At 45.7% G+C, this 27,746-nt stretch overlaps 1 protein-coding gene across 1 annotated transcript in view; it reads left to right on the top strand.

The window, feature by feature from the left end:
- The first annotated feature begins 2,201 nt into the window (after positions 1–2,201).
- Positions 2,202–27,746, top strand: part of LOC135914485 (sodium-coupled monocarboxylate transporter 1-like) — a 117,379-nt gene continuing 91,834 nt past the window's right edge. The window contains exons 1-5 of the mRNA XM_070522779.1: positions 2,202–2,621; positions 9,402–9,467; positions 10,035–10,086; positions 18,712–18,779; positions 21,632–21,789. Coding sequence (XP_070378880.1) covers positions 2,280–2,621; positions 9,402–9,467; positions 10,035–10,086; positions 18,712–18,779; positions 21,632–21,789 — 686 coding nt within the window. The 5' untranslated portion in view covers positions 2,202–2,279. The remainder of the gene's footprint in view (positions 2,622–9,401; positions 9,468–10,034; positions 10,087–18,711; positions 18,780–21,631; positions 21,790–27,746) is intronic.

The raw sequence follows: 27,746 nt of genomic DNA on the forward strand, positions 1-27,746 counted from the left end.
TATCTACGCACCGGAGATCGCAAATGGCGGACGCCGTCTACGGTTTATGCATTGTAGAAACACTAAAACAGGCGTTTGTTTCCATTCTCGCTTAACAGAATCATGTTTTCTCGTATATTCAAATTAAAATCCGAGAGCTATCATTTCTGTAGGTGGCGTGTAGGCAGTTTTTTACGATTTTTTTACGAATTTTAGCTTGAGAAATTCTATTAGTTCAGTAGACTTTTTGCGTCACAAGGATGGCACGCATGGTACGAAAATAGTTTTTGCCGAAACAACGTCTGGTCACCGGACGCGGGACGCGGACGCCGGCTCTTCGGCAACACGAGCTTTTTAACGCGACAGCGTTAAAACTTGCTCAAACTAGGAACGGCTGTGGGCAAGTAATCATACACACGGTGATATGGGCCTATGTAAATATCGTAGGAGTATAGACTTGTGGGCTCGTAGGCGTGCTCCGGCGTAAGAAGGTAGTGACGCTGGCAGATAGATAAAGACGGTGAGTGAGCCATTATTTGGGCCAGGTTCTTGAACGGACACACACTGTGGCCTTGAATCTGGTGTACAGTAACAGTGAAGTGGGACGGCCTGTTCCGCTCACGCCACTCCTTCTGCCGTAAGTTGCATGGTCATTGAAATCTCGCAGACGGAAAGCTGTGAAAGGAATGTTTAAATAAATGAAAGGGGCATTTTCGCAACTTTCTCCGCACTGATATTTCAGCAGAAACTGAATAAGGAGGAAAATTCGCGGGAACAGAGGAAAACAAACTCGAGAACTACTATTGTTGAGAGATTTCTACTTACTGGTGTTCTTTTGTTGTGTTTGTCTGGTTCTTCTGTTTGTATCATGAATTGTGATACTCCAGATGACCTGCCGTAAAAACGGAACGGGAGATCCCTCCGCCGATGACTTCCCTGTACTCCGAGACTCTCCTAGAATTTACGGCTTTGGTTGGGCTTGCCGGGGGGCCGTCTCGGCGGGGGAAGCGGGGCTGAGGGAAGCTGGTTGATTGGACTACTTGGAGGAGCTGGTGCTCAAGCACCTGTTAAAGGTCGCTCTGACGAGATATTAGGATGTTAAAGGAAGTGCTCTTATTTGTATAACTGTCTCTTGAAGAATAAACAACAGTACATGCATAAAATGGCAGTGCCTTCCTGAACGTTCATCAAAGACAACAACGAATAAGTATTAAAACTAGAAACAAACACGCAACCCGTTCAATAGGCACCATGCGGCAGATAGACCACCAACGTGATACCCGAAAATACATGGATTGCTATTTCAAGCCAGCATATTTTTATAATATGTTTCATGTTACTTTTAACTATTTGAACCTGTCATATCATTAGGAACGCATTTGTACTCATAAGCAAAGGCAAGGTAACTACACGCAGAGGAAGACGGATTCATAGGTGTCACACTTCTGAATCAAAAGACGACACAAGCAATTTAAGAAAGGGTGACCAAGCCGAAGGGGCATAGTGAGATGTAGTTACTGCGTAGAGTGACTGATACAGGGGCAGCATAAGTATTAATTGCAGTGGGGTTACTTTAATTTGTTCCCCGTGCTCGTGTTCGTATCAATAGCAGGGCTCAGAAGCAAATGTTACGCTCGCAGTTTCAAAGATTAGAGTTCGTTTAGTAGCAGAGATTGTTGCATATCGGGGAATGTCACACCACCCTCATAGCTGCTGAAACGTTTTGCAGGCAATCTACCGGAAACGTCATTAACGCCACTGACAGGTACAACCGGCTTAGCAAGGAACCGCGAGAACATAGCACGTGGTAATGGCCATTTTTTTTCGCGTAAGCTTAACAAACCTACCGGAAGCTGAAAACGTTAGTTAGACGCAAAGTTTCAGTGCACACGCCAGAATCATGTGAGCAACAACGAAGAAAAAATACAAAAAGCCGGTGGGACTGCTATTCAGCCGCATAGAGCAGCTGGCGTTTTAATAGCACTTCACACCAGTACATACACCTTTCCGTCAAGCGTTTGCTTCGAGTGTTGGGGGTAATTCACTTATATATGACGGTTGTAACCTTGTTCATATAACACGGAGAGGCTTTTTGAGTCGCTGTAGCAGATGTTCTGGGAAATTAGGTCAAACCAGAGTTTGCACATCTCTCGGAAATTTCACATCTCTGACACTCTGGTACGATGAACATGCAGTTTCCTGAGCATGTCTAATGTGGACTACGATATATTTTCGTTAAGAGCATTATAACAAGCATAACCTCTCACTCATCATGAAACTCCTCGCCTAAGCCTTGCTTAATGGGGCTACTGCTGGAATACGCGGTGTTCGGAGCCTTGGTCGCAGCAAACTTATCGCTGGGCCTCTACTTCTCCTTCCGGAAGAGTGGACACGCCATTGGTAGTCGGACCACGAAGGACGAAATCTTCCTTGGAAATCGAGCACTCGGTATTCTGCCTCTGGCGGCTTCGTCGGTGGCCTCCATCTACTCATCGCCTGCGCTGGTAGCCTTCCCGGCGCACTTCTACGCCTACGGCTGGCACACAGCGTTAGGGGCCGTGACGCCGCTGCTGTGTTTGCCTCTGGCTACACAAGTCATCGTACCATTGCTCCATGGGCTACAAATTACGTCAGTGTTTGAGGTGAGAACAACTCTAGAGAACAACAACGAGCGTCTCCTGTAGTCGCGACGGGGAACGACCTGAAAAAAAAAAGTTAAATCTTGTTATGCTCGACAACTTCCTTGATAAAAAGTAGGATCACCAAAGCTGGGCTTTGTTCCGTGAAGTACCACTGCGATTTCTGTAACTAGCTGTCCAAGGTAAAAGCAAATTGCTACATAATTGTATTTCTTCCGCAGAACATAATTAATATTGCTGCGGTGTCCCAAGGAGCTTCAGTTCCTCTTTTCGGCATGATAACCAGAAATGTCGCGGTTCAGTAGCCTCGGCACATTCTGCTTACCGCAATAATATCAGTTATAAAATGCAAAGTGCCTAGCTAAACTGAGCGCTGCTCGTACGAAATAAACTGTCAGGTATTAGAAACGGGTGTGCGAATATTTGAAGTTTCGAATGCGAATCAAATGCTACAGACTAACTATTATACGAAAATGAACTATTCGGTATTTTGGTACGTTTGAAGGTAAGCAAATATTTGGCAGGAATCGAATGGTATAATTTGGCTGCGGTTACCCGCACGCCAAAGAAAGCATTTCATCAGATTCGTGATAACGGCGGAAGTTTCCGTAGCAGTGCGGAAACGAAATTGGTAACGGAAGTATTTTTTGTGGTTTCGCAGCAGTAGCATGCATGACAACTTTTCACATACTATTGCTTGCAAACTGGAATTTAGTGGTTTGGCCGTATATTCCTGCAGTACTTTTATCTTTTACTCTGCAATCTGCCATGCCTTTTTTCTTTTTTTTGCTGATGAATGACCTATACGTTGTGGACGTGTGCAAAGGTGTCTGTTTTATACGTTTCTATGACATACAAGCGCTCAAACGCGCATGATTTTTCTTCTTTCCTAAGTTTTGATCATTCTTCGGCAACTTTTCCTTATCGGTGTTGCAAAGCTACTCATACAACGCCAGTCTCTCTAGGAAAGCTAATTTTCAACCTGTCTCAAAAGTTGTTGAGAAACTATTCGTGCAGTTCTTTATGACATTTCATGATCTTGTTTTTAAAACGGTTACTTTTTTCATAATAGTTCATTGCTTTTTTTGCACTACATCTGTAAAGGTATGGTACCTAATAATATCAAAATAAATATATCTGCTTCAAAATTTAGCACTTGCTTTACCATACCACATTTATTTCGATAATGCGTACTTAACATTAGTATTCGATCAGTATTCGGATAGTCGAAATTTCCCAGCCTCTATTATTGAAAGCTAGGTGTTGTGCTTTTCCACTCAGGATTGCAATTATGATAATTGACTGGTGAAAGACAACAACAAAATGCGAGACAAACATGCAGAAGACATCTGTTAAGTTGGCGAGTTTCCCTCATAAGGGGATCAGCCCTGGAGTAGTGAGGCTTTAAGCTGCAGTATTTGATAAAGTTATGTAAACTATCACCTTTTGTAGCACTTTATCGCGTCTTGTGCTTTTTGCGCTGTGACTAAAAAATTGATAACTTTCTACATGCAGGAAACACATTTAGAAATGTATTTGTTCTTTTCGAACTGGCTGCTGAAATTGCCACGTAACAAGTGTAACTCACGAGAGCAAATATGCAGCAATGATGTCGGTAATAAACAAAGGTCATATGGGCAATGAAGATACAATGCGTGTAGCAATACATATCTAGGCTGGATGCCCACATGGAATGTCCTCATCCCAGGAAACAACGCATATTAGCCGAAAAAATCTTCCCTATGTGAATTGCCATTTTCTAGACGTAAGAGAGCCTGCGATGCGGCAACACATCTATGCAACAGAGACTATCATAAGCAATATCGCTTGCTAATAAAGAAAAAGAAAACATTGCACATATGGCGAACCTTCTCTAATAAAAGTACTGACATTAGGTTTATTGCGATGGGAAGGGGGGGGGGGCGGGTGAGGGCGGCAAACTAGTAGGAGACGCAAAGGTTAGATGTTTACCTAGGAGTAGCAACCAGGGCCCTGTACCGATAACAATGCCGCTTAGGCACAGACCTCTCTTCTTCGCTACAATCAGCCTCCGCGCACAAAGAAATACAAATGTTGTCGCTTTACACAAGACACAAGAATATAATCAGACCACATCTTCATGTCGAACATTCGCAAGTTCGCGGTTGCAATGGCAGCATGCCTGTATATGGCGTGATTGGCTCCATGAGGTAATGAATGGAGGATGTCTTCTGCACATGGCGATAGCGGGCATAGTATTTATTAGCAAGTATAGTGTATCGCAGAGAGTACCGTAAGCTAAAGGAAAGAGTCAGGGGAAGAAGTGAGAAGACAACTGTCGTCCGGTAGACGGGATTGCTGCTGTCAAGCAGCTTCTGAAACCGCATGCTTCTAGATTCTTTGAAAGGATTGTGTCCAAAATATTAGAAGCGCTTTGTGCGTATTGAACAAATAACTGGAGAAATGCAATAGTCATTTCCGGTGCACTATTTCTAGCCTAGGTGACGAAACAAAGGACCTGCTACCAATTCGAATGACTAGAGGGTATGTGCGTTTGCAGCGTTATGTGATGCCGTTGACTTGGGGATGGTATTCTGTAGTAATAGTGTGGATGATTGGGCACTAATCAAATAGGGTCTTGAAAGCACCGCAATTTATGTCGCAGTATTTATCGCGCAGGAGTTTGTCAGGGGCACTATGGTGGATAACGAAGTACCGTAATATGAACGATGCAAAGTCACGAGCAGTGGCTCGTTGAAGCTCTGAGCTCGATACTTTCGACGATGGTGCGAGGGCTCTTTGATACAAGCAATTGCAATGCTTCCTGTTCAACTCTTTCCTGTATGTTGTGTAGCTTCTTTTTGACGCGTTTTGACGCGTTCACACACTATGTGAGGGTCGGCGATGTCTTAAATACAATACTTAAAATTCATGCCAACCAGCTGGGATGGAATATGCAAGCGTCGGTGCTTACGAAGCGTTCTACTGCTGGATGACCAAAAACTTCAGTTACGCTGCTCTAAAATACGGGCAATGAAATAAAGCACACTTCATGGCTAAATGTACCGTAGGTTCGCAACAACCGACAGACAAATAATTGTGTTCTTAAGCTTGCTATAGTCTTCCACTTGTACGAGCATTCAAAAAAGGAAATCCCATCTTCGATGTCTTTGACAGAGTGTCAGTGAAAACGAAGTTGCATTGCCGACGCAAGGAATCCGCACATACAAGATGCTGTCGGAGGAGTGGTACTTGTGTCGTCGGTGATGGTGCCAGGTGGCGTGGAGCTCCAGAGTTCATGCGTCCACGAGACGTTGATCCCCATTAGAGAAAGGTTTTCTGCCATGGGACGTGGACAAAAGTGTAGCGGTAGCAGATGTTCAGGCAAGAGGAGCAAGCACAAGCGTACGGCGATGGCGATGTCGCTTTCGCGCAGGATAGCCTTTTCTCGTTACAATGTTGCTTTATCAAGCCTGCACGGAAAGTTATGAAAACAAAGTTTAAGCATCATGGCACATCCACTACTAGACCTAACTTTAGGGACCCGTAATTCAGAATTACGCTGATAAAGTGAAAGGGCAAATGTATTTAGCGAAATCTACTTCTGGTTGAAATTACACTCCAGGACCTTTAGGCTAACCTGCCATAGTGGCTCAGTGGATATGATTATCTATGGCAAAGCACGAAGTCTCGGCTCTGATTCCTGGCCTCAGTGGACAGTTCTCGATGAGGCTGCAATGCGATAAGAATTCCCGCAGTCTATCTCACGATGACTGTCGACGTTGGCACACTGAGCGTTTACGAAGTGTCACGACACATCCGTAGTGCCGCCGCCTAAACGCGTCTTTTATGAGACGTGTGCACAACCGGGCTCCACTCGCGCTGCTTTCTGGACACGCTGCCCTACTTATCAGCCCCACCGGCCGTTCTCGCGTGATGCGCATGCGAATATATAAACACAAAACTTTGTCAAAATATATATTGCTCAATCTTGACTCCTCCCAGAACCGCAAATGAGTTATTTTTTATCCAATGGGCAGCACTTACACGATTGCAGGCACCTAGTGACCCAGGTGGGCCTCAAACAGTATCATTGAGGAGCGGAACATGCCCAGTTGCCCAAGTTGGCATCCAAGAGGTTCATTGAGGAGCGAACATAATCAGTGACCCAAGTTAGTCAGGCGTTTGGTTTCGAGCCTCTTTCCCTCAGCGTAGCAACCCGAAGGTCTGCGCATTAGACAACCCCGTTGCCCAAGTCAGTGTGAAAACGGTGAGTAATATAGATAGACAGCTGGATGGATACCGTAGAATGTGTGAGGTATCCTAGGCGTGCTAATTTCATGAATATACTTGTGTGCTCTGATTTGCTACTCATCAAATAACCCTAGATGGTCGCAGGATGCTCTGTGGCCTCCTGCAACGGTCATAGCCAGCATGTTCCTTGGGCATGTTAAACTGCAATATTCTCACAGAAACAGTTAGGCTTCACCATTACAGATATTTAAAGCTGGAAGTTCCGCGCTCTGCGTTGAACGACGTTGGTGATGACAAATTAGTAATCTGTAATGTCCTTCTCGTGGACATGTGCAAATATTGATTTTGATACCATAACTGACGACTAATGACCTCAAATCCAAATGCATTTATATGTTAACAACTTCTCATACTGTGACCGCTCGAAGCAGACCTTAATGATACCGAAGGCTGCAAAGTCCGGTTTACGGACAGTGGATAGCCTTTCCCCGACAAACAATGAGCCACAAACATTTGATGTATGTGTTGGTTCACCTGCAACAAGATATGTTGTTCCTACCCCGCCCCCTCCCCCCAATTAGAACCAAAGCAACACTAATCTTCTCACCTTAAGATTCGCATGTCTCTCGGATTAGCCGGTAGCTGCAGGACCGGTGTTCTCGCATACACACATTCCGAGATTCTTTACCTTCTGCTAGATTTCATGTCATTCCAGCCCGAAGTGTCCGGCGTCGAGGACAGTTGGCACAGGGCCATAACGCTGTTGCCCGTAGACACAGCACGCGTCCAGTGCTAGTCTCAAAATTTAAAATAAAAGAAGTTGGCTCTCCCGTAATCGACAGTAGGTGTAAGCATGAAATGACTACCGGCAAAGCAAATTACTTGGAGATGATACCAGCCACAGTCTTATATGGTTATAGAGCATGTTCGAAACGGCGCACCCCACAGCATCACACCACACCGCCGCACGTGGCACTACGCCATACTATGCATTGGGCCATATGAGCGCTATAGTCTCCTGTCGTACAGAGAACCTCATCCCAAGTCTCGTCTCGGTCAAACAGGCGTCCGCGGTGCATGCGACGGACGCGCCGCGAAATTCACGGACCACTGGCGTTGAAAATAGCACAGGCAACTCTGTCCCAGCGCCAAAAATGGCATTCCATTGTATACTGCTCTGTGTCTCCTCGTTTAATGTAGCCATTGGAAAGGACAGATAAACTTCAGCGCACTAGAAGTTACAGCTTGAGTGGTATTGTGAACAAACATTAGGAACAACTAGAAAGTAGTATTTCTTGTAAGTTGTTTGGAAAGTAACTAGCGCATGTAATACGGCCCTGACTGGTTGCCCGAATACTATCGCTTGGGTCTCGCGACTTGCCCGGGTCTTCATGTTTGAGTGCCCGAGTAATGTCGCTGGCTTTTGGCTCAATGTCACTTGAAGGTCGTCGACAATGGGAGCTAAAGTCATTTCATGCCTAATAAATTCTCCGATTTTTACGTGCCAAAACTGTGATGTGATTATGAGGCACGCTGTAGTGGGGAACTCTAGATTAATTTCTACCGCCTGATGGTTGGTTAGTGTGGAGCCCAAACCACGGCACAGGGGTGTTTCTGAAGTTTGCCGCCACCGAGACGCGACTGTTGAGGCTTGGATTTGACGTCCGGACCTCTTGCTTAGAAGCACAACATTATAGCCACTAAGCAACCACACGGGATTCCTGCGCACGTCCCGCGAAATTCCGTGAAAGTGAAAGTATATCTAAAAGTTATCTCCCCAGGATGCTGTCCCATATGACCACGACCACTTGCGGTTATTCTATCGAGTTTTGCCAGCGTCCTTTTCGAGCGCTCGACTCATGAATATTTATCTGATGAGCAAATGTTAAATGGCATTGATGCTACCCCAATACTACAAGCATTTCGTGTGAATTTAGAATATATTGCTGTCGCGGTTGGTTTCTGGTCGCGCAGAAGAGCACCAGACATGGTCAGCTGGAACTGTGTAAAGTTCACGAATGATGTCCACATTGAGATTACTGAGATTTAAACTATAGGGCCTAACTAAGATGCCTAATGTACCTATGAGATGTATTCTATAAGGCTGTGAAGATAAAATTGAGTTGATAGACGATGTAGATTAATATGAATAATAAGAGAGCCATTTATGAGGCGATGCCAAAAACGCTTTATGACGACAATAAATATGATGCATGTCCAATGCTTGGTAATTTATTTCACTAAATATGCAATATCTACTCTGCCATTCGCAGCCACATATTTCGCCGTCAAGTACCAGAAGATTTACAAGTACGATGGCAGCTGTACTTCTATGTAACATTTCGCAGCGCTGCCGGTAATACCGGCCCAGATTCATCATCTAGATTCTAGCGTGAAATGAACGAATCACTTTGACAGTCTCGCTACTTTCAGACAACGCTGCAGGTAATGCATTCTAGATGTTAGTTTTCAAGTGGCTCTAACATATGCAAGTTTGCCTGAATTATGTTTTAATTCAGCATGCTTGAAGACAATACCCTTTTTTTGCAGTACATTCGTTGGCGCTTCAACAGAGCCATTTCTCTGGCGGCGTGCGTCATCTACATTTTTCTTACGGTAAGTATATAAAATTATTTTCATCGGGCACAAAGTACATTGACGGGCTAGAAAAAGCGAAAATAAGTTTTCTCGTCAGTTTTTCACGCGGTTATACTGTAGATGACGCGTGATTTAACCCTATGCCGTAAGCAACGACTATATTGTGTGTATGTTTTGTAACTACTATTCTTTCTTATACTTCCATTTGTGTTATACAGGTGTTTCGTAGGGCAGAAAAATCCGCCAACCGTGTTCTCATTTAGCAAGGAATTTATGTTGCCTTCAATTGAATGATAAGTCTGCACGTAACTTTTTCAATTTCAAAGATGAGCTCTCATGGCCCTGCAGTTCCAAACTCTACAAGCACAAAGGGCGAGTAGCATGCAAATACAAGTTGTATGCGAGCCTGAAAAACGTTCACTGGAATAAGGTCCCTCACGCTTGCAAGTCTTAGGTTTGCAAAGCCTAATGCCGCGTACATCAAGTACTGATTCGAATGCCCAACCAGATCTCTAGCGCACAATAAAATCAAATATTGCCTGAACTTTGTATTTGTTTGTTAATTTTTCTTCATTCTTTTTCCAGCAAAGCATCGGCGCTATTTCTATTTTGGCAGCATCAGTGATGCTGGTCAAAGGTACGTATCAATTATTGTCGCAAACGGATTGGAGTTTAAGAGGTCGATGAATGGAGGATATGGTCCAAGAGAAAATACGAACCGAAATAATATACGTTCAGTATCAACGTCGTTAAACTGAACATATGTCGTGATGCTAGAAAACTACATACTCGCATGAAAAATAAGGATACAAGGAATAAATAAGATACAACGAGGTTGAACTGCAGACAATAATTGTTCGAAAAAGTACACAGCTTTTATGGAACATGCCTCAAATATAATAGACAGGCATGTGAACGTAATGGTATTCTAGTACAAATGCAGCATGTAGTGAAGAAGCTGCGCCGCTCAGCAAAGCTGCACGCCCTTGTGGGAAATAAAAGAAAAACAATTCCGAAATGCCACGGCAGCTGTGCCGATATTCGACATCCTGGCTAATACCGAAAATGTCTTAAACTTATGCACAGTTATCTAGGCCATTTCCGCTAACGTTAAACATACTGATTGCTTTTACGCATTTGAGTCAAGTCGACGCCCGTGTAACTTTCGCGAATACCGAGAAAATGTAAAGGTAATAAACAGGCGCGTGGAAAACTTTCGCGTTGGCCAAACCTGCTCGAACCTGATTTACGCGTGTGATGCTTTTCGTTTGATTTTAAAGATTGTAAATTATAGCGTCAGTTTATTGTCATTAGCGCAGATACACTGCGGGAAGAATGACTCTCAAAGCGGAATCCAGTTACACGTATCTTGCGCCACGCGACTGACTTTAGCACTTGCACTCCGCGCAACTTCATTCGCCTAGTCTACGTAACTAATTCGAATAGCTGTAGTTTACTCAATGTGCTTGCAGTCTCAACACCAAGATGTAATTTCTGTGGTTCAAGGATGCGTTGTTACATGGCGGTTGGAAGGCGCGCAGTAGTGGAGAGGTAGATTAATACTTGAACCCTGTATAATTCTTAACGGGAATCGAAGCCACGAACGAAGGCAACCCCACTCCCCCCTTTTTGGATTTTGCGGTTTATCTGGTGAAACACACGGTGCTGACACGGTGCTGCCACCGTGATGTTCTTGTTATAGAAATGAATAATTAAATTGAAACTATTTAGCAGAAAAGGGCTTCATTGCAACGGAACGCGGGTGACCGGGTGGCAGTCGGAGATGCCCAGCCAAGCACAGCAACTACGAGCTCACGCAAGTGGCGACGTTGCTTAGGCACCAGCCACTCTTTTTTGCTACAATCACTTTCAAATAAAGACGCCTTGCTTGCGGCTTAGGGCGAAGGCTAGACAAGTTAAGTGGTTCACAGTGCGGCTTAATGCGATGAACGTTGACGCGTTCGTACCCACGACGACGCAGGTCTGTCAAGGGCGTGTGTGGCTACTTGAGGTAAATAATCGAGGACGTTTGCTCCAGATCGTGGCAGGGCCGTCGAAATAAAGCGACAACGTTATTGGAGAGGCTTGGTGTGGTTGTGAATTGCGTAAGCCAGCCCAAAAAATAGGTGAAAAAGTGTGTGGAGAACGGTCGTCAGGTACGAGGGATTGCTGCTGCCGCAGGCCCTCGGTAGAACATGAGGGGGCAAGCCGGTTGCTTCCCTCGACGCGTCGAGGTGCTTCGGAGTGCATGGTACTTTCCTATGCATCAGGCTTGTAAGAAATCATAGTGTCAAAAGTAATAGAAGGTTCTCCCCCGTATAGAAGAAAGTAGGTGGAAAATCCAGTAGTATATCGTGCCGCGGTATTGTAAGCATATGTTACGAAAAGAATAACTTGATCTAAATTAGAATATTCAGACGCGAGGTACCTTGACCGCATCTATCTGGAGGTGCGGTTAAAGCACTCTGCCATGCCATTGGTTTGCGGGTGGTACAGTGTGCATGTACGGTGGACGAATGGGTATTCATCGAGTTGGGCGTTTAAAGCATCGCAAAGGAATACGCAACCTCTATGACTCAGCATTTCACAAGGAGCACCGTGGTCGAGAACTGAATGCCGTAATTTGATAATTGTATCGTCACATCGGGGGGCGATGGCAGACCATAGAGTGGCTGTTTAGGCATAACGGCGCAAGTGATCCAGAGTGAGGATAACCCACCGGTTACAAGCTGGAGTTGATGGAAGGGGGCCAAATGTGCTGATGTTACAACAATCAAAGGGTCCACTAGGGCACGGAATGGGCTTCGGCGGACTGTGTTTTCTGGGAGCTGGTTTCCAGAGTTGGCGCTGAGCACGAGATTGAATGAGCTTTCGCACATATTTATACATGCCAAGCCAATAAAATTGCAGGTGCAGTAGAGCGTAGGTCTTGGAGAGGCCGGAATGCGCGCATTGTGAGTCTGCGTGAAAAACGACGCATATATTGACACGAAGGATGCTGGCCAGAACAAGCAGCCTCTTACGGCCATCAGAGAAGTGCTTCCGATGGTAAAGACCATCCCGAATGAGGAAGTGGTCAGCCTCGTGGTGAAGAGCAGGGAACTGTGAAAACGTGGAGGGGTGAGAAAGGATGCTCATTAGAGCACTAACCCAAAAATCTTTGTGCGGCTCCGAAGCAATATTCAGTATTGCAGATGGGGAAAGTTTGCGCTCAAGGTTGGAGATGCAAGCACTGTCGGCCGATACCGGTGAGCATGAAAGGGCTTCGACATCTGCGTATTTGAGGCCAGAGCAAGACAAAATGCGGATATCGCACTCAGTAGCTTCAGGGCCCAGTGGGAAAAGCGGCCAGAAGGATCTTTGAGGGTGTGCTACCTACAAAGGGCATGATGGTCAGTTGAAAGGGGGGCCGTACAGATAAGACCTGAATTTAGCTAGAGCCGAGATGATGGCAAATAGCTTTCTATGTGAGCAAGTTTGTAAACAGGGAGAAGGTGCCTCAGAAACGCTGGCCAAAGTTTCGACAGGAGGACCTATGTTATTCAAAAGTGCCCTGTCATACTCGGAATGTTAGTTTTAAAGGGTTAGTGAAGTGGCGTCACGTGCGGGTATTGTAGGTGGTGGTTGGTTATGAAGGGAGAGACTTCAGAGGTAATGAGCGTTGTCACCTGACGTCTGTGAGATTCGTTCCCAAGACGATGGGACAAGAGCGGGAGAGTGGCAAGGCGGGAAGAAAAGAAAAAAAAAGAAAATGAGAAAAAAAACGGGAGACACCAAGAGGTAAAAAAGAAAGAAAGAAAGAACAAGAGAAAGAAAAGGAAAGTAAGGTGGCATGGGAGGACCTTGGGGAACGAGAGGTTAGGGAGCATTCAGGGGTGTCCTTGGCGGGATGATTTTGTGACATTAGAAGAGCCGGTCAGGCGGTCAGTGCGCGAGCAACGCAAAAGACAAAAAAAACATGAGTTGAAAGAGTGACTCGAGTAGCATAGCAGCAATGCGTTGAGTAATCTTGAAGTAGTTAAGATGACGACAAGGAGTCTGCGGTGCAATGTATGGGGTGACTGAAAGACAGCGGCATCGCCTTTCAAGGGGCTTTAGCCCCAGTCGCTCAACGTAGGTGTTGTTACCGCGGTATCCAGAAATGGCGATACCCTGTGTGGAGGCGCCAAAAAAGGCATATTGACGCCTGGGACATCCGAATGTATTGGTGAGGGTGTTTCAAAAATTTATAAAAAAAAGAAAAGAGAGGGGGTACCAAAACCGGAATAACAAATAGGAGGGCGACGTGAGCAGAGGCGGGCGGGGACAAGTTTACATGAAAAAAGGGGTCGTACAGTTGATATAAACGTAAAAACCTGGAAGAGTACAATAAATTGAGTAGTACGCAGGAAAAAGTTTTCGAAATAGAGGAGTAGGTGAGCTTAACATATAAGGTTAGCTGGTGGCATAATGTATTTGGTGCCTTGGGTTGTCATATGAGAATTTCAGATTTACCCCTTTTAAGTTACCCCTTTTAAGGATGCTAAGATGCCACGAGCCAAATTAATTCCCGTCGGATGTCGGCAATTGAACTTTTCTATGAGGTATGATTCCGCATATTTCCTTTCGCGACGTGAACAGAAATTTGTTTGTAGTATATAGAGCCTTGCTTTGTTAAATATATGACCATGTTCATTAAAGTGGCTGGCTACTGCTTTAGGTAAATTCTGTTTTGTGTCCACGCGATGACCGTTGATTCTTGCATGAATTTGTTCCTCACTCTCACCTATGTATTGTTTGCTAGAAGCAGCACAATATATACAGTAGACAACGTTGTTTGATGTGCAGGTGAAAGCCAAAGTTACCATGCGTGCATAATTCGACGCTGTACTTTTTACGGCAGCAGTATATTGAGTATGTTTGCATGTTGGCCAGAGAGACCGGTTCCCAACTCCCTCTTTGTCCTTTGTTTGGCATGCGCAAGCATACCTTTAAAGAGTGTCGCGTCTGTAGGCTACAATGGGCGGGGGGTTTGCGAGAAATGTTATTGAGTGTCTGTTTGCTGGTGAGAATTGGGTAGTATTGACTGATGATGCTATTTACGTTTGGCAGTGCGTTTGAGAATTTTCTAGTAAGAAGAGGCGTTGTTCTTGTGATCATTGGGCGGGGCTTCAGGAACTCGGCTCGATCAAGTTTTGTTGCAGCGGTGTAGGCTATTTGAACGTCACTGTTTGGGTGGTTCCTGGTTGATAGGGTTTCTTTAAGGGGATCGAGTCTATCAATGTAGTCTTTGTTTTCAACGCAAATGCGACGTAGTCGTGTGGCTTGGCCTTTAACAATGCCTTGTTTGCAATTTCTGGGATGGTGGCTGTTATATTCTAGGTACTGTTGCTTGTCGAAAGGTTTCCTATAGAGCGTTGTCTTTAGACCCCATTGGCAATGTATGTTGTTGTGTCCAGAATGTTTATACGGTCAGCTGAGGATTTAGATGTGAATTTGATTGTTGGGCGTAAACAGTTTAGAAATGCTACATTTTTATCTAAACTGTCTTTATCTTGTCCCCATATTATGAGTATGCTATCTATATATCGTACTACCCGCCGTGGTTGCTCAGTGGCTATGGTGTTAGGCTGCTGAGCACGAGGTTGCGGGTCGAATACTGGCTACGGCGGCCGCATTTCGGTGGGGGCGAAATGCGAAAACACCCGTGTACTTAGATTTAGGTGCACGTTAAAGAACCCCAGGTGGTAAAAATTTCCGGAGTCCCCCATTACGGCGTGCCTCATAATCACAAAGTGGTTTTTTCACGTAAAACCCCATATATTATATTATATATTATATATCGTAGGTATGTTGGGGCTTGTCAGTGCAGCGCGATAGGAAATCTGTTTCTAGAATCCCCATAAATTTGTTCGCGTATGTTGGTGCTAAAGGCGTACCCATGCTTGTACCATCTCTCTGTAGGTAATAAGTCTCCCCAAATTCGACGTAGTTTTGTGTTGGGTCTAATTCTATGAGAGACAGGTAGACTTCAGTAGAGTATTGTGCATTGTGTTTAGACAGCGTTTGTTTTGTTGAAAACCATCAATGATTCGAATGTCGGTGTACAGGGCCATGACGTCTAGCGTTGAGTGAATTGTGTTGTGGGGTAGTGTGCCTTTAGTATTAATATGTTCTCTGTATATCTCAGGAGGTGAGGCGTGTCTTGTACAAATGACGCAAGTGCTTTTGGCAAGTCACCACGGTAGTAGTTAAGGAATGTAAGACATACTCATAATATGGGGACGTGGTCAATACAGTCTCGATAAATATGTAGCATTTCTAAATTTTTTTCACCCAACAATAAAATTCACATGAGAATCCTCAACTGAGCGCATAAACTTTCTTGTCACAACAACATACATAGACAATTGGGGGCTAAAGACAACGCTGCAAAGGAAACCTTTCGACAAAAAATGGTACCTAGAATATACCTGCCACCGTCGAGGGCATTGCAAACAAGGCATCCTTGAAGGCCAAGCCACACGACTACGTCGCATTTGCGTTGAAAATCAAGACTACATAGATAGACTCGATCCCCTTAAAGAAACCCTATCAAAGAGGGACCACCCAAACAGTGACGTTCAAGTAGCCTACACCACTGCAACCAAACTTGATCGAGCCGATGTTCTCAATCCCCGCCCAATGATCACAAGGACAACGCCTCATCTTGCTACTAAATTCTCAAACGCACTGCCAAACGTGAATAACATCATCAGGAAATATTACCCAATTCTCACCAGCAAACAAAAACTTAATAAGATTTTGCCCGGCCCCCCTAAAGTAGCCTACAGACCCGACACTAAATTTAAAGATATTTTTGTGCATGCGAAACTAAGGACAAAGAGAAAGTTCGGACCAGTCCCTGTGGCATCCCCAGGTGCTCTACATGCAAACATATTCAATATACTGCAACAGTAACAAGTACAGCGACGAATTACGCACACAAGGTAACTTAGGCTTTCACCTGCACATCAAGCAATGTAGTCCACTGCCTAGAATGACCTACTTTTAGCAAACAATACATAAGTGAAACTCGACATCAAATTCATACACGATTCGACGGACACCGCCCAGACACAAAACACAATTTACCCAAAGCAGTAGCCAACCACTTTAATGAACATGGCCATATATTTGACAAAGCAAGGCTCCATATACTACAAAGAAATTTCCGTTCACCTCGCTAAAGGAAATATGCGGAGTCATACCGCATACACAAGTTTCACTGCCAACAACAGACAGAAATTACTATGGCGTGTGGTAACTTAGAATATTTAAAAGCGGTAACCTAAATCTGAAATTGAAACATCATCAACCAAGGTACACAACGCATGATGCCACGAGCTAATCTCAATTATTAAACTCACCTACTCCTCCATTTGGAAAATTTTGTCCTGCCCACTACTCAATTTATAATACACTTTCAGGTTTTTGAGTTTATATCAACAGTACGACCTCCCTTTCCCATGTACACTTGCCCCCGCCCCCTTTCGCGCACGTCACCTTCCTATTTGTTATTTCGGTTTCCGTTCCCCCCTGTCCTTTCTTCATTTTATATATATATTTTTTAAACACCCTCTCGAACACGTTCCGAAGTCCCAGACGTCAATATGCCTTTTTCGGCGCCTCCACACAGGGTATCGCCATGTCTGGATACCGCCGTAACGACACCTGCGTTTAGCGACTGGGTCTAAAGCCCCTTGAAAGACGATGCCGCTGCCTTTCAGTTCCCCCATACATTGCACCGCAGACTCCTTGTCGTCACCTTAGCTACTTCAACATTACTCAACGCATTGCTGCTATGCTAAGCAAGTCACCCTTTCAACTCATGTTTTTTTTGTTTTTTGTGTTACTCGCGCACTGACTGCCTGACAGGCTCTTCTACTGCCACAAAAACATGCCGCCAGCGACACCGCTGAATGATCCCTAACCTCTCGCTTGCCCAACGCCATCCCATGCCACCTTCTTTCCTTTTTTTCTCTTGTTCTTTCTGTTTTGCGTTTTTCTCTTTTGGTGTCCCCTCGCTTTTTCTTCTCATTTTCTTTCTTTTCTTTTCTCCCCGCCTTCCCACTCTCCCGCTCTTGCCTCCTCCTCTGGGGAACGACGCTCACAGACGGCAGGCGACAGCGCCCATTACCTCTGAAGTTTCCCCTGTATAAAAAGCAACCACCGACCGCACCCGCACGTGACGTCACTGCACTAGCCCTTTAAGACTAACATGCCGAGGATGACGAGGCCGCCTTTGGCGAATATAGGTCCTCCTGTCGAAACGTTGGCCAGCCTTTCTGAGGCACTTTATCTACGTTTACAAACTTTATAGCACAGTGTCCTATTCCATCTGTCAGCACCTTTCTTGATTTTGGACTCTGTAAGCACGTAATTCGACTCTGTTTTTGTGAGAGGGTGGCTCACGTAGGCCACGACATATTTCTGGAACCATGATTTCCGCAGCGCAAGCGCAGTGTCCTGTCCGACGCGGCTTTCATCGGTGTGGATTTCGGTGGGGTCTGCACCTAGCGGCAGCTCTCTGAATTGGCTCCGTAACAACACACGACAAGTGCCTCCTATGTACTACGCATGTCCTACATGCCTTGATGCGGCAACATAAGGGAAATTAATGTACCACCTCAGCAGCTCTGACTTTTTGCGGCTGAGCAGCTGGTTGTGGGTTCAACTCCCAGCTACACCAATGTAGACCCGATTGCAGCAATGCTCGCGCAATTAGTTTAGGTTTAATTTGAACATAAATGCGAGATGGTCCAAACAAATCCATTGCCCTCCACAACAACGTTCCACGCAATGAAGTAGGCAGTTTTGCGACCTTAAATATCATAATTGCCGATTACCCTACTAAAACTTACCGGCTGCACGTTGGTCGCCGTAAAAATACTGCTGCCCTAACAAACTTATTATATTCGCCCAGAGGACTTCATATACGCCATAGGCGGTGTTAGACTTCTGTTCAGAAGAGTGGAAAATAAAAAAATTAACCCCCCTGGCAACAACGTGCGTGTGTGAAGAGAGATTCTCTGCTTTCAACAATCTGCTTTCTTTCTGCGTCAACAATTACTGGTTTCCGTAAAAATAGTGTCTCTTAAAACTGTTAGGCCTCCAGCGAAGAGTGCGTGTGCTGAACACACAAACATGCATTGTTTGTATCCTAGTCAGCGCGCTTCAAGAACGGAGCACACCACCATTTATCTTTTGTTTATTTTATTTTCGCCAAAACGACCTTTTGCAGTGTTCAACGCTCCCTTGCTTTGGTGCAACATTGCCATTGGACTTTCCGGGACAATCTACACAGCACTGGTATGAAAATCGTATTGTTCTTCTTGGTCTGTTTGGATGGTCACGTACGGGTGGGTTGTACTGCACAACAAATATAATGATTCAGGATCCTTAAAGTTAGCTAACAGCATGCTATTTCAATGAATTATGACAATAGTTCTTGAGCTGCTGTATTCAAATCATGCTTATAGGTATCGTTTCATAGGACTAACTCAATTTGTCAAACATTTCTACCCCAACAATTCGCACTTACGCAAACTACTTAGCCCCACTCTTCATTACGATCACGGTTTCATATAATGCTAAAGCAGATCGAGTTACATAAGAAGTAAAGAGTACCTCAGCTTGCTAACCCATCGCCTTCTCAACGCTTTTAAATGTCCGTCGCTGCGCATATCGTGCATATACATGTACATCAATACGCTCTTTCTCTAGCGTTGACAATCGCGACAACCTGACACCTCCTTTATTTACTGTTTTACAGCGTCGCAATTATAGCAATCTTTTTCTTGGGTTGCTATTCGAAGCGCGGTATTTTGTTTTGTTTTCGAGCATAATACCGCATTCTACTATCGTTGACCTCCTTGTATTTTCCTCTACAAAATCGGTATAGTCTAGCAAGTCAACATAGTGATGCATCCATGTTCAGTAACCGGCCCCAACCAAACCGCCGCCGTAGCCTACTGGGCATGGCATCGCACTGCTGAGCTTTAGGAAATATATATCAAAACGTTTATTTAAAAGAAAAAAAAAATGCAGAAAGCGAGGGGGTGGAGCCCCTAGTCCAGGGCCCCACTGGCTTGAGCGGTCCGCCGTGCTTGGTCGAGGAGCGCTAGTTGCATCTCCCGATCCTCGCTGGCGAGCCAAGTCTCCCACTGCTCCCTTCCGGAAAGTTTGCCGGCTATTTTTGGTGTATTAATTTTGGGTGGCCTGTTCTGGCAGTCCCACGTAATGTGGGCGAGAGTTGGCCGGCCTCCGCACCAAGGACAGCGAGCGCTGTACAGAGATCGCAGCTGAGGCAGCCGCACTGAAGATCCATTCAAACCGGTGACTGAGAGCAGTCACGAGACCAAGTTGGGCGCAAATTGGCGCTATTCTCGAAAAACGACTATTTTGGGCCAGTCTCTCGCTGCTGGAATGTCCAGCCGCACGACCATATATATATATATATATATATATATATATATATATATATATATATATATATATATATTGTCACGTCCTATATGGCCACCGCGGGTATGTGCCAGGCGATGAGAATGACGCTGAAGTAGCGCGCGAGTGGAAAAACAGAGACGACAACGACGTCGCGTTGACTGCCCTGATACAGTGCTTCCATACGTCCTCTACGCCGGTTTTTCCGTCTTCTACTAGGCTGCGACACTGGTGGAGGTGCGGGTTAGGATTGCCTCATGCTCAGCACCCCTTGGCAGAGCCATACCTCAAAAGCGGAATCACCTTCGTTCATCATTTCGATCGGTCCGGTCTACGAGGTCATCCTTGTGCCGATATAGATCGCACGCCGCAGGTGATCGTGGAGGCGCCGACCACGGCCAGGCCATTCACAGAATGTGCCGTTATTCGAAAAAATGAATATTCGAAACACTGAATAGAGACTTTTAGCTTGTACGCTATTCCGGTAAACGGGAGCGGTTTGGGCGGATTACCGGATGGACGGGGCGTAAACGTGAGCGGCCGGAGCGATGAAGCCACCTGGTGTTGTAGAGATCAACCAGACAAACGCATAGCTAAAACTGCAGTAACTCACCATATCCTGCTTCGCCACTCGTGCAAATTTTTGGCAGCGGCGTAATTGTGAACACGATTACCCCACTGTCGAAAGTTTACGCCAGCAGCTAAGCAGAATATAGTAATTAGCTCTGTGTTTGTGTGGTTGAGCTTTGCGCCACCAGCTGGCGCCACCAATCTGGCCGCTCTGGTTGACGCCCCCGCTAAACCGGAAAACCGCCCGCGCTTGCCCGAATACCGGACATGCTAAAAGTCTCTAATAAAAGTCTCTAATAGATTGGCGCATCTAACGATGCGCCAATCTAAATATTCGAACGTCCACTATTCTATTCGCAATAGATTGTAGATAGATAGATACGCAATACTCTGTCATCTCGAATGCCTTATTATGCATAGAGAGGAGTATCGGCCACTTGCCAGCTCTTCAGTTCCCGTGCTACCTGAATCCTGCGCTTTACCGTGTAGTCTACATCTGCTACAATGATCATGTGCGGTTCTAGCTAATACTCGTTTAAAGATGCCGTTAAACCACAGTCCAACAAAGTAAAAAAATGGGGCAGTATTCGTTGCAGATGGATTGGAAGAGCGCCGCAGTCATCAGTTTTGGCTTAGGTTTACTTCTGTGCTGGGGCAAGTTGTCTTCCATGTTTAGTATTGTTTCTTCAGTAATAACAAAGGAGTTGTAATCGTAGCTGTTACCTTCATCCGGAAATACATTAGCGCAATAAAAACATGGTGGTGTTCTGTGCTTTCCTGGATTCCTTGTGAGCTGGTTCAGCATGTGCGCTATGTGCTTTCTGATTCTTTATTGTTTTTTGTTATCGTGGTTTTGCTAGCAGTTGTGAAGGTATTTGTACATGGAAAATTCAAATGAGAGTACGTACTTATCAATCTTTTCTTCTCTTTGCGCGTGTCTTACGCTTTCGTTTAGGAATAGTTTCATACCCTGGTGTCTCTAAAATGCCAAGTTATTGATTGCATAATTTTATGGGAGTGTATTGTATGTTAGGTATGTGAAACATGGCAATTTGCAACAAAAACCGTGGTCGTGATTACAAGAATAAATTGATAGTATACTTCACATTTGAACTTCTGCCTGCTTACATGCTATGTGATTTCTTTAGGGAGGCCTTCGTGGAGTGGTGTGGACTGATTGCATGCAGTTTATTATTATCTTGGTCGCCCCTACCGCACTGTTTGCAAAGGTCATGGTGGACTCGCTCTCCGCAAACTCAGCGGTCCAGCCAGTGAGTGATATGGACATCGGGATGTACGTGGGAGAGTAAGTAGGAATTTTCGAAAAACAAATGAAATTCTATTCCCTTTTTTTGCTACATATAAATAATTTTATACATGCGTGAACGCAAACATAGTAATTAGCATGGTTTGCATTCTTTACTAAAATTTGATGCCTAATAATTGTACAGGACTTTGAAATTATATTTCACCTACGTTTAGGCTAGCACTGAACAAGCAAATGTTCATTTAGTTTCGAGTGTGCAAGAACGCGATTCGTAAAACGTAAAGAATGTCGCCGAGTGTACACAATAGAAGCAGGCAGGTGAAAAGCACACCCTTAAGACAGGATGAAAGAAAGCAGGCACAGGAGCAGCACTTCTTAAACTGACAAGCATGAACCAATTTGTCCAAGAGCATGTCATGTTAACATAGATACATAATTATTTATGTATTTATTTATTTCACGTACTTTCAAGGCCCGAAGGCATTACAGAAAGGAGTGGAGTCAAAATAAGAAGTAATGCAGTAAAGATACAAACAAAAGTATTAACAAAAATATTAACAAAAGGAATTCTGAACGGCGGTCTTGAAGTTAGTAGGGTCGGTGATGAGTGCGATTGATGCGCGAAGGCGATTCCAGTCCAAGCTTGTCCTGGGGATGAATGAGTCACTGTACTGGTTAGTACGGCATAATGGCACGCCGATTTTAAGGCTGTGGTCAGTGCGGGCCGAAATATAAAACAGAGGGGCAAGAAGGGTCTCTTTTAAAAGGGGGTTCAAGTGAAAAACTTTGCGAAAAAGGGAGAAACAGGAAGATTTGCGGCGTGACGAAAGGTCAGGTAAGTTAAGATTGAACGCTCATTCCGAACTTAGTTTCTATAGGATGATTCACTGTTTGATTTTAGCCTACGTCGCGTCGCATAAAACATAGAAAAGGCAATTATGTTCTCCAGCTACATCCTTATTGCCCATGTGCATCTATATTTACTCTTCTTAATCGTATAAGCGATGGTGTCTATTGTCCAATATTACTGCTCCTGAAGGTGGAGATGGTATTAACGTACATCTAGCACCCACGTGGCATAATGTGGCAGGAAGAAAAACAGAGCGCGGGCCAAAATTGCGTTGTGTAAAAACTCCTAAACAAGTCAGTGAAGAAGGCTTCCGTATGGAAGCCGAGACGCTTAAGAATTTTTATACAACCCCATTGTGGTCGGCGTTCTGTTCAATGGCGTAGCAACAGGGGGGGCCGGGGGGCCGTGGGCCCCGGGTGCAAGGCGCCAGAGGGGGGGGGGGGGGGTGGAGGGGGTGTCATATACGTCTGAAGACACCCGGAACTCCTCGCCTTCCTCGACTATAGCCGAGGGGGGGGGGGGGGTGATAGAAGACCTATTGGCCCCGGGTGCCAGACGATCTAGCTACGCCACTGGTTCTGTTTTTCTTCCTATCATGCAGTTACTTCCAGACAATTTGAGATTTCGTCAAAGTCTTCATTTTATACATGAAAAACACCGAATCGAGGTGCAATAAAATCGCAGTTATAAATAATGTGCTTACGACTGTTTTTCTGGCATGTGTGCTACGAAAAAGCGTACATAGCGCACCCTCAAGCATATTTATTTTACTACATGTTGGCGCATATGCAATTAGGGGTATAAAAGTGAACTACATCGTTTAACCAACATTCTTCATTCAACCTGATACGGATTTCCCAAAAATTTTTCCAGATGCATCTTAGCCTTTTTCGCACAATTTCTTTTACCTTTTCAATGTATTTTGGGTATGCGAACACTCTCGCCGTCAATCTTTAATTTAGTTCAGTCAATTTCAACTAACCCTACTCTACTCACAATGCCTTTACATTTCTATGCACTTTGCTCCTGTGTGCCTGGTTCGTAGGGTGGTTCGATGTAACGCACCGCCGTACTGGGTGGAGACACCTTTTCGCCTGCGCCGTGGCGCCATTTTGCTGCGTGGTCGCGATATTGAAACGAGTCTCTTGCTGTGCCCGTTCGTTCCAGCGTTGGTACAGCAGCATTGTTGGAGAGTTTGCGAAGCTGCTGTGTTGTGCGCCAGGTGCAGGGCGGTTGAACTGTGTTCAGTCACAAAAACCAGCATGCCAGCGTGCTGTGTACTGCTGTGTGCCGTCTAATAATGCCGCGAAGGCTGCTTTTGTTTGTTTGACCATTCTTAAAGCGGCCGGAACGGCCACATTATAAGCTTTTCTGTAACGGGAGATGCAACCAGATTTATCTCCATTGACCCGAGCCACGCGTGACTATGTCGGGTTCCAGAATTTTGACGTTGTCTTGAGCATGTTATCTCGAAATTTCCTTACCGGCTTTAAATTAAGCTTAGCCGAAAGCGGCGGCATGTCGATGACAGCCGAGCACGTTTGCTGCTACTGCTGCCGTGAAGTTGTGCAGTTCTTAATACGCAGAAGTGATCCTAATAAAGTGTTTCTTCTAGGAGCCTTTCGCTGCCTATACTGCACGCGTTGCATGTAATTCTCCGGCAAGTGCACAGGCATTTCGAGTAATTCATTGGTTTGAGCTTCCCAGATGGCCAACGCGGACCTAGCTCCACAGTAATCATTTCCTCTGAGATCTATGCAAGCAAGCATACGCTATTTTATTTATGCGTGCAAGAAGCGCTTGGGATTGGGAGTAAATGTGCAAGGCCTTCATACATCTGGATTTGCTAGCGCAAGCGCCTGCTAAACGAGAGCGTCGGCCGATGCTTTCTTACCCGCCGTATCTGTGCTCGCCCCAATATGGTGGTCGACGAAGGCAGTGTCTCCACCCTGTACGGTGGTACGCTACATTGAGGCACCTTACCTGGTCCGCTCTTGCTAGTGCCACCTTGTAGTGATGTAAATAACACAGTAGGGAAACTGTGAAAACAAAATGTGCGCTTTATTGGGCGAACCTCTGCCCACAATAACAGGCTACACTCAAAGCACAAAAATAGCGGCGAACACAGTCGGCGATCATCGAAATCTGACCAGCGGGTCAGGCGCGTTGTCTTTTTATAAATAAGTCATCGAAGTTTGCAGTGTAATCGCTGGTGCCCGCCTGTCTTCCTGGGATTGCTCCTGTCTAACTGGAACTCTCGTCACGCATACATGCAATAAGATTGCACAAAGCTCGGGGACAACAGAGAGCGGATAGAACCATCGATAACATCCTAGAAACTTTGAATGCGTGCAAGCGCGCCCTGCGCTGAGCGACAACATTTATTAGACGCTTAAACGCATTCACTCGTTGAAAGCAAACAAGTACACGTCTCCCTTGATTTGGGCATTAAAGCTGACTTACACGAAGGTGTACACGATATGGAAGTATATCTGGCACTTGCGATATATCAATGGGCTTCAAATCTGTTTTGAGCATGCGCACGCTCAAACCTGGAAGGGCGCAGCCATACAAACTCAAAAGCATATTTCGTCAAAATGTATTTTGTGCGTGGCACTGCGCCGGTCACTGCTTTTTTCTGAAGTCAGCGAGCGAAACATATAAGTCTCGATGGAGGAAAATAGTGGTGCTGAATTATAATAGCACCTCGCTCTTTCCTATGCTTACACCTGAAACAGTGCAGCAGTAACCCTACCAAATGTGGCGGCTACTATAGACGTTACTCGAACACTCGGTTATCGGAGGTACAGTCAACATCAAAAGTTTGCGGGATGTGCGAGCGCGTATCAAAGCGACCCTCCTCCCCTTCTAGCGGTGACCCCTGGTGTCGAGACCGACGCCTACACGCATGCGCTTCCCTCCCAGACTGCAAGCGTGCATATTTCCGCGTTCCTCCTTGCGCGCCGGCCATATACGAATGTAGCCGCGAGGTAGCCCTCTTGCGATATGCGCTGTGGTGGCTTCGACGGGCGAAACTGTGTGAAACGTGTTTGGAAGCGTGAACTTGCGGCCGCTTTTTGTCGAGTCACGAGCGCTGACGCATAGGGCCGGCCCGGTGGCGAACGCAACAAATCATTTTTCTTTTTCTGGGCTGCACCTTCTCGTGGCCTATTTTCGTTGTTTATTTCTTTTTACGAACGGTGCGTTCTACCGCAGAAGAGTGTCGCAGAAGACGCGCTCTATAGAAGGAGACCGGCAAGACAAAAATGGACAATTGATTTTCGTTCTATACTAAACGAAGTTATGCCCGTCGAAGCTGCCCCGGCGCATATCGCAAGTTGGCTACCTCACGGCTACATTCAGGTATCGCCGGCGCGCAAAGAGGAAGCGCCGAAACATGCACGCTTGCAGTATCGGAGGGACGCGCGTGCGTGCAGGCGTCGGTCTCGACACCAGGGGCTCACCGCTAGAAGGGGAGGAGGGTCACTTTGCCACGCGCTCGCACATCCCGCAAATATTTGCAGTTGCCTGTACGCTGACCGGAATTGTACACATCAGCAGCTATTTATATGGCACCACAGTAAAGCGGTATATATATATATATATATATATATATATATATATATATATATATATATATATATATATATATATATATATATATATATATATAATTCTTGCACAATCGCCGACTGAAGGCGTTATCGGCTATGCCTACCCACCGTGGTTGCTCAGTGGCTATGGCGTTAGGCTGCTGAGCACGAGGTCGCCGGATCGAATCCCGGCCATGGCGGCCGCATTTCGATGGGGGCGAAATGCGAAAACACCCGTGTACTTAGATTTAGGTGCACGTTAAAGATCTCCAGGTGGTCAAAATTTCCGGAGTCCTCCGCCTCATAATCAGAAAGTGGTTTTGGCACGTAAAACCCCATAATTTTTTTTATCGGCTATGCCTTTCATTACGTGGCAGACTTTGTCCGCTTGAGGCATGTCCTTGCCGACAGTGCGCCACAGAGCCAACACGTCCTGAATATAGGAGACTTACGGCTTTGTAGACGTCTGGGCGCTGATCACAAGATTTTCTCGGCCGCTAGATGTCTTCCGAGAGATTTCTCAAACCAATTGCGTAATTTCTACTTACAGACGTACTAACTTTTCACACCTCCTTCATGCTTCTCTCACCAGAGTCGCACAATGTCCCGCAAGTAGAAGTCTTTCACAAGCATTATTGTCCGGTCCCACTGGTTATTGTTGCTGATGCACTCATACATAACCAGCCATTCATCGACGTTCCCGCCACTTCACTCTTTGGAAGTCCCTAGATCACGAGGGTGAGGGTGCAAGATAATGACCGGTGACGGGCTCTGTGCACGCTGGGTCGCCTTGTCGGTCAGCGTGGTGGCGACAATGTGCCCTCTGCGGTGAAGATACAGTTCTCGGTGTTCTAGCGAGCTCATCCCGCACTACCGCAAAGATATTACGGGGACAATCTATATATCCCGATATATCTACAAGGCAAGACGCACAACACTGCGGCATAGATATATATATATATATATATATATATATATATATATATATATATATATATATATATATATATATATATACATATATATATATATATACATATGCTGCGACGACGACCCGCTCAGCCCCCGTTAAGGGCGGTTGTCGGGCTCGGCAAGCTCAGAAGACGCAGTGGCGGCAACGACGGGACGCCTTGTTCCGCGCGGCGTCGTTGTCCGGCTCGTACGCCGCTCGCAATCCACGCGCGGTGGTCGCACGTGAGGCAGGCGTCAAGCACAGCAACATCTGTGCCGGACTGGAACGTTCCTCGGCACAGCTCCGCTGTGGCAGCTCAGGGACTGGCGGCCCTCGGGTCAGCCAGCGTCTCGAGCACTGGTAGCAGGAGCCCTTGTTCCTCGGATATTCTCATCCACGCTCGGCCCCGCGATCCTCCGCAGCTTGCGACAGACGTCTCGCCTGGCAGGAAGTCTCGTCTCGTTCACCCCAGGAGCTCGGAACTGCTACCCGCCTGGCTCGATCACTGCGAGCTCGCACTTCGTCCGCCGTGCTCAATGCACCCGGTCCCTTCTCAGTTCTTCACGCAGTTTGGGTGGCCATATATATATATATATATATA

The sequence above is a fragment of the Dermacentor albipictus genome, chromosome 8 (genome assembly GCF_038994185.2).
Source record: "Dermacentor albipictus isolate Rhodes 1998 colony chromosome 8, USDA_Dalb.pri_finalv2, whole genome shotgun sequence".
Taxonomy (NCBI): Eukaryota; Metazoa; Arthropoda; class Arachnida; order Ixodida; family Ixodidae; genus Dermacentor; species Dermacentor albipictus.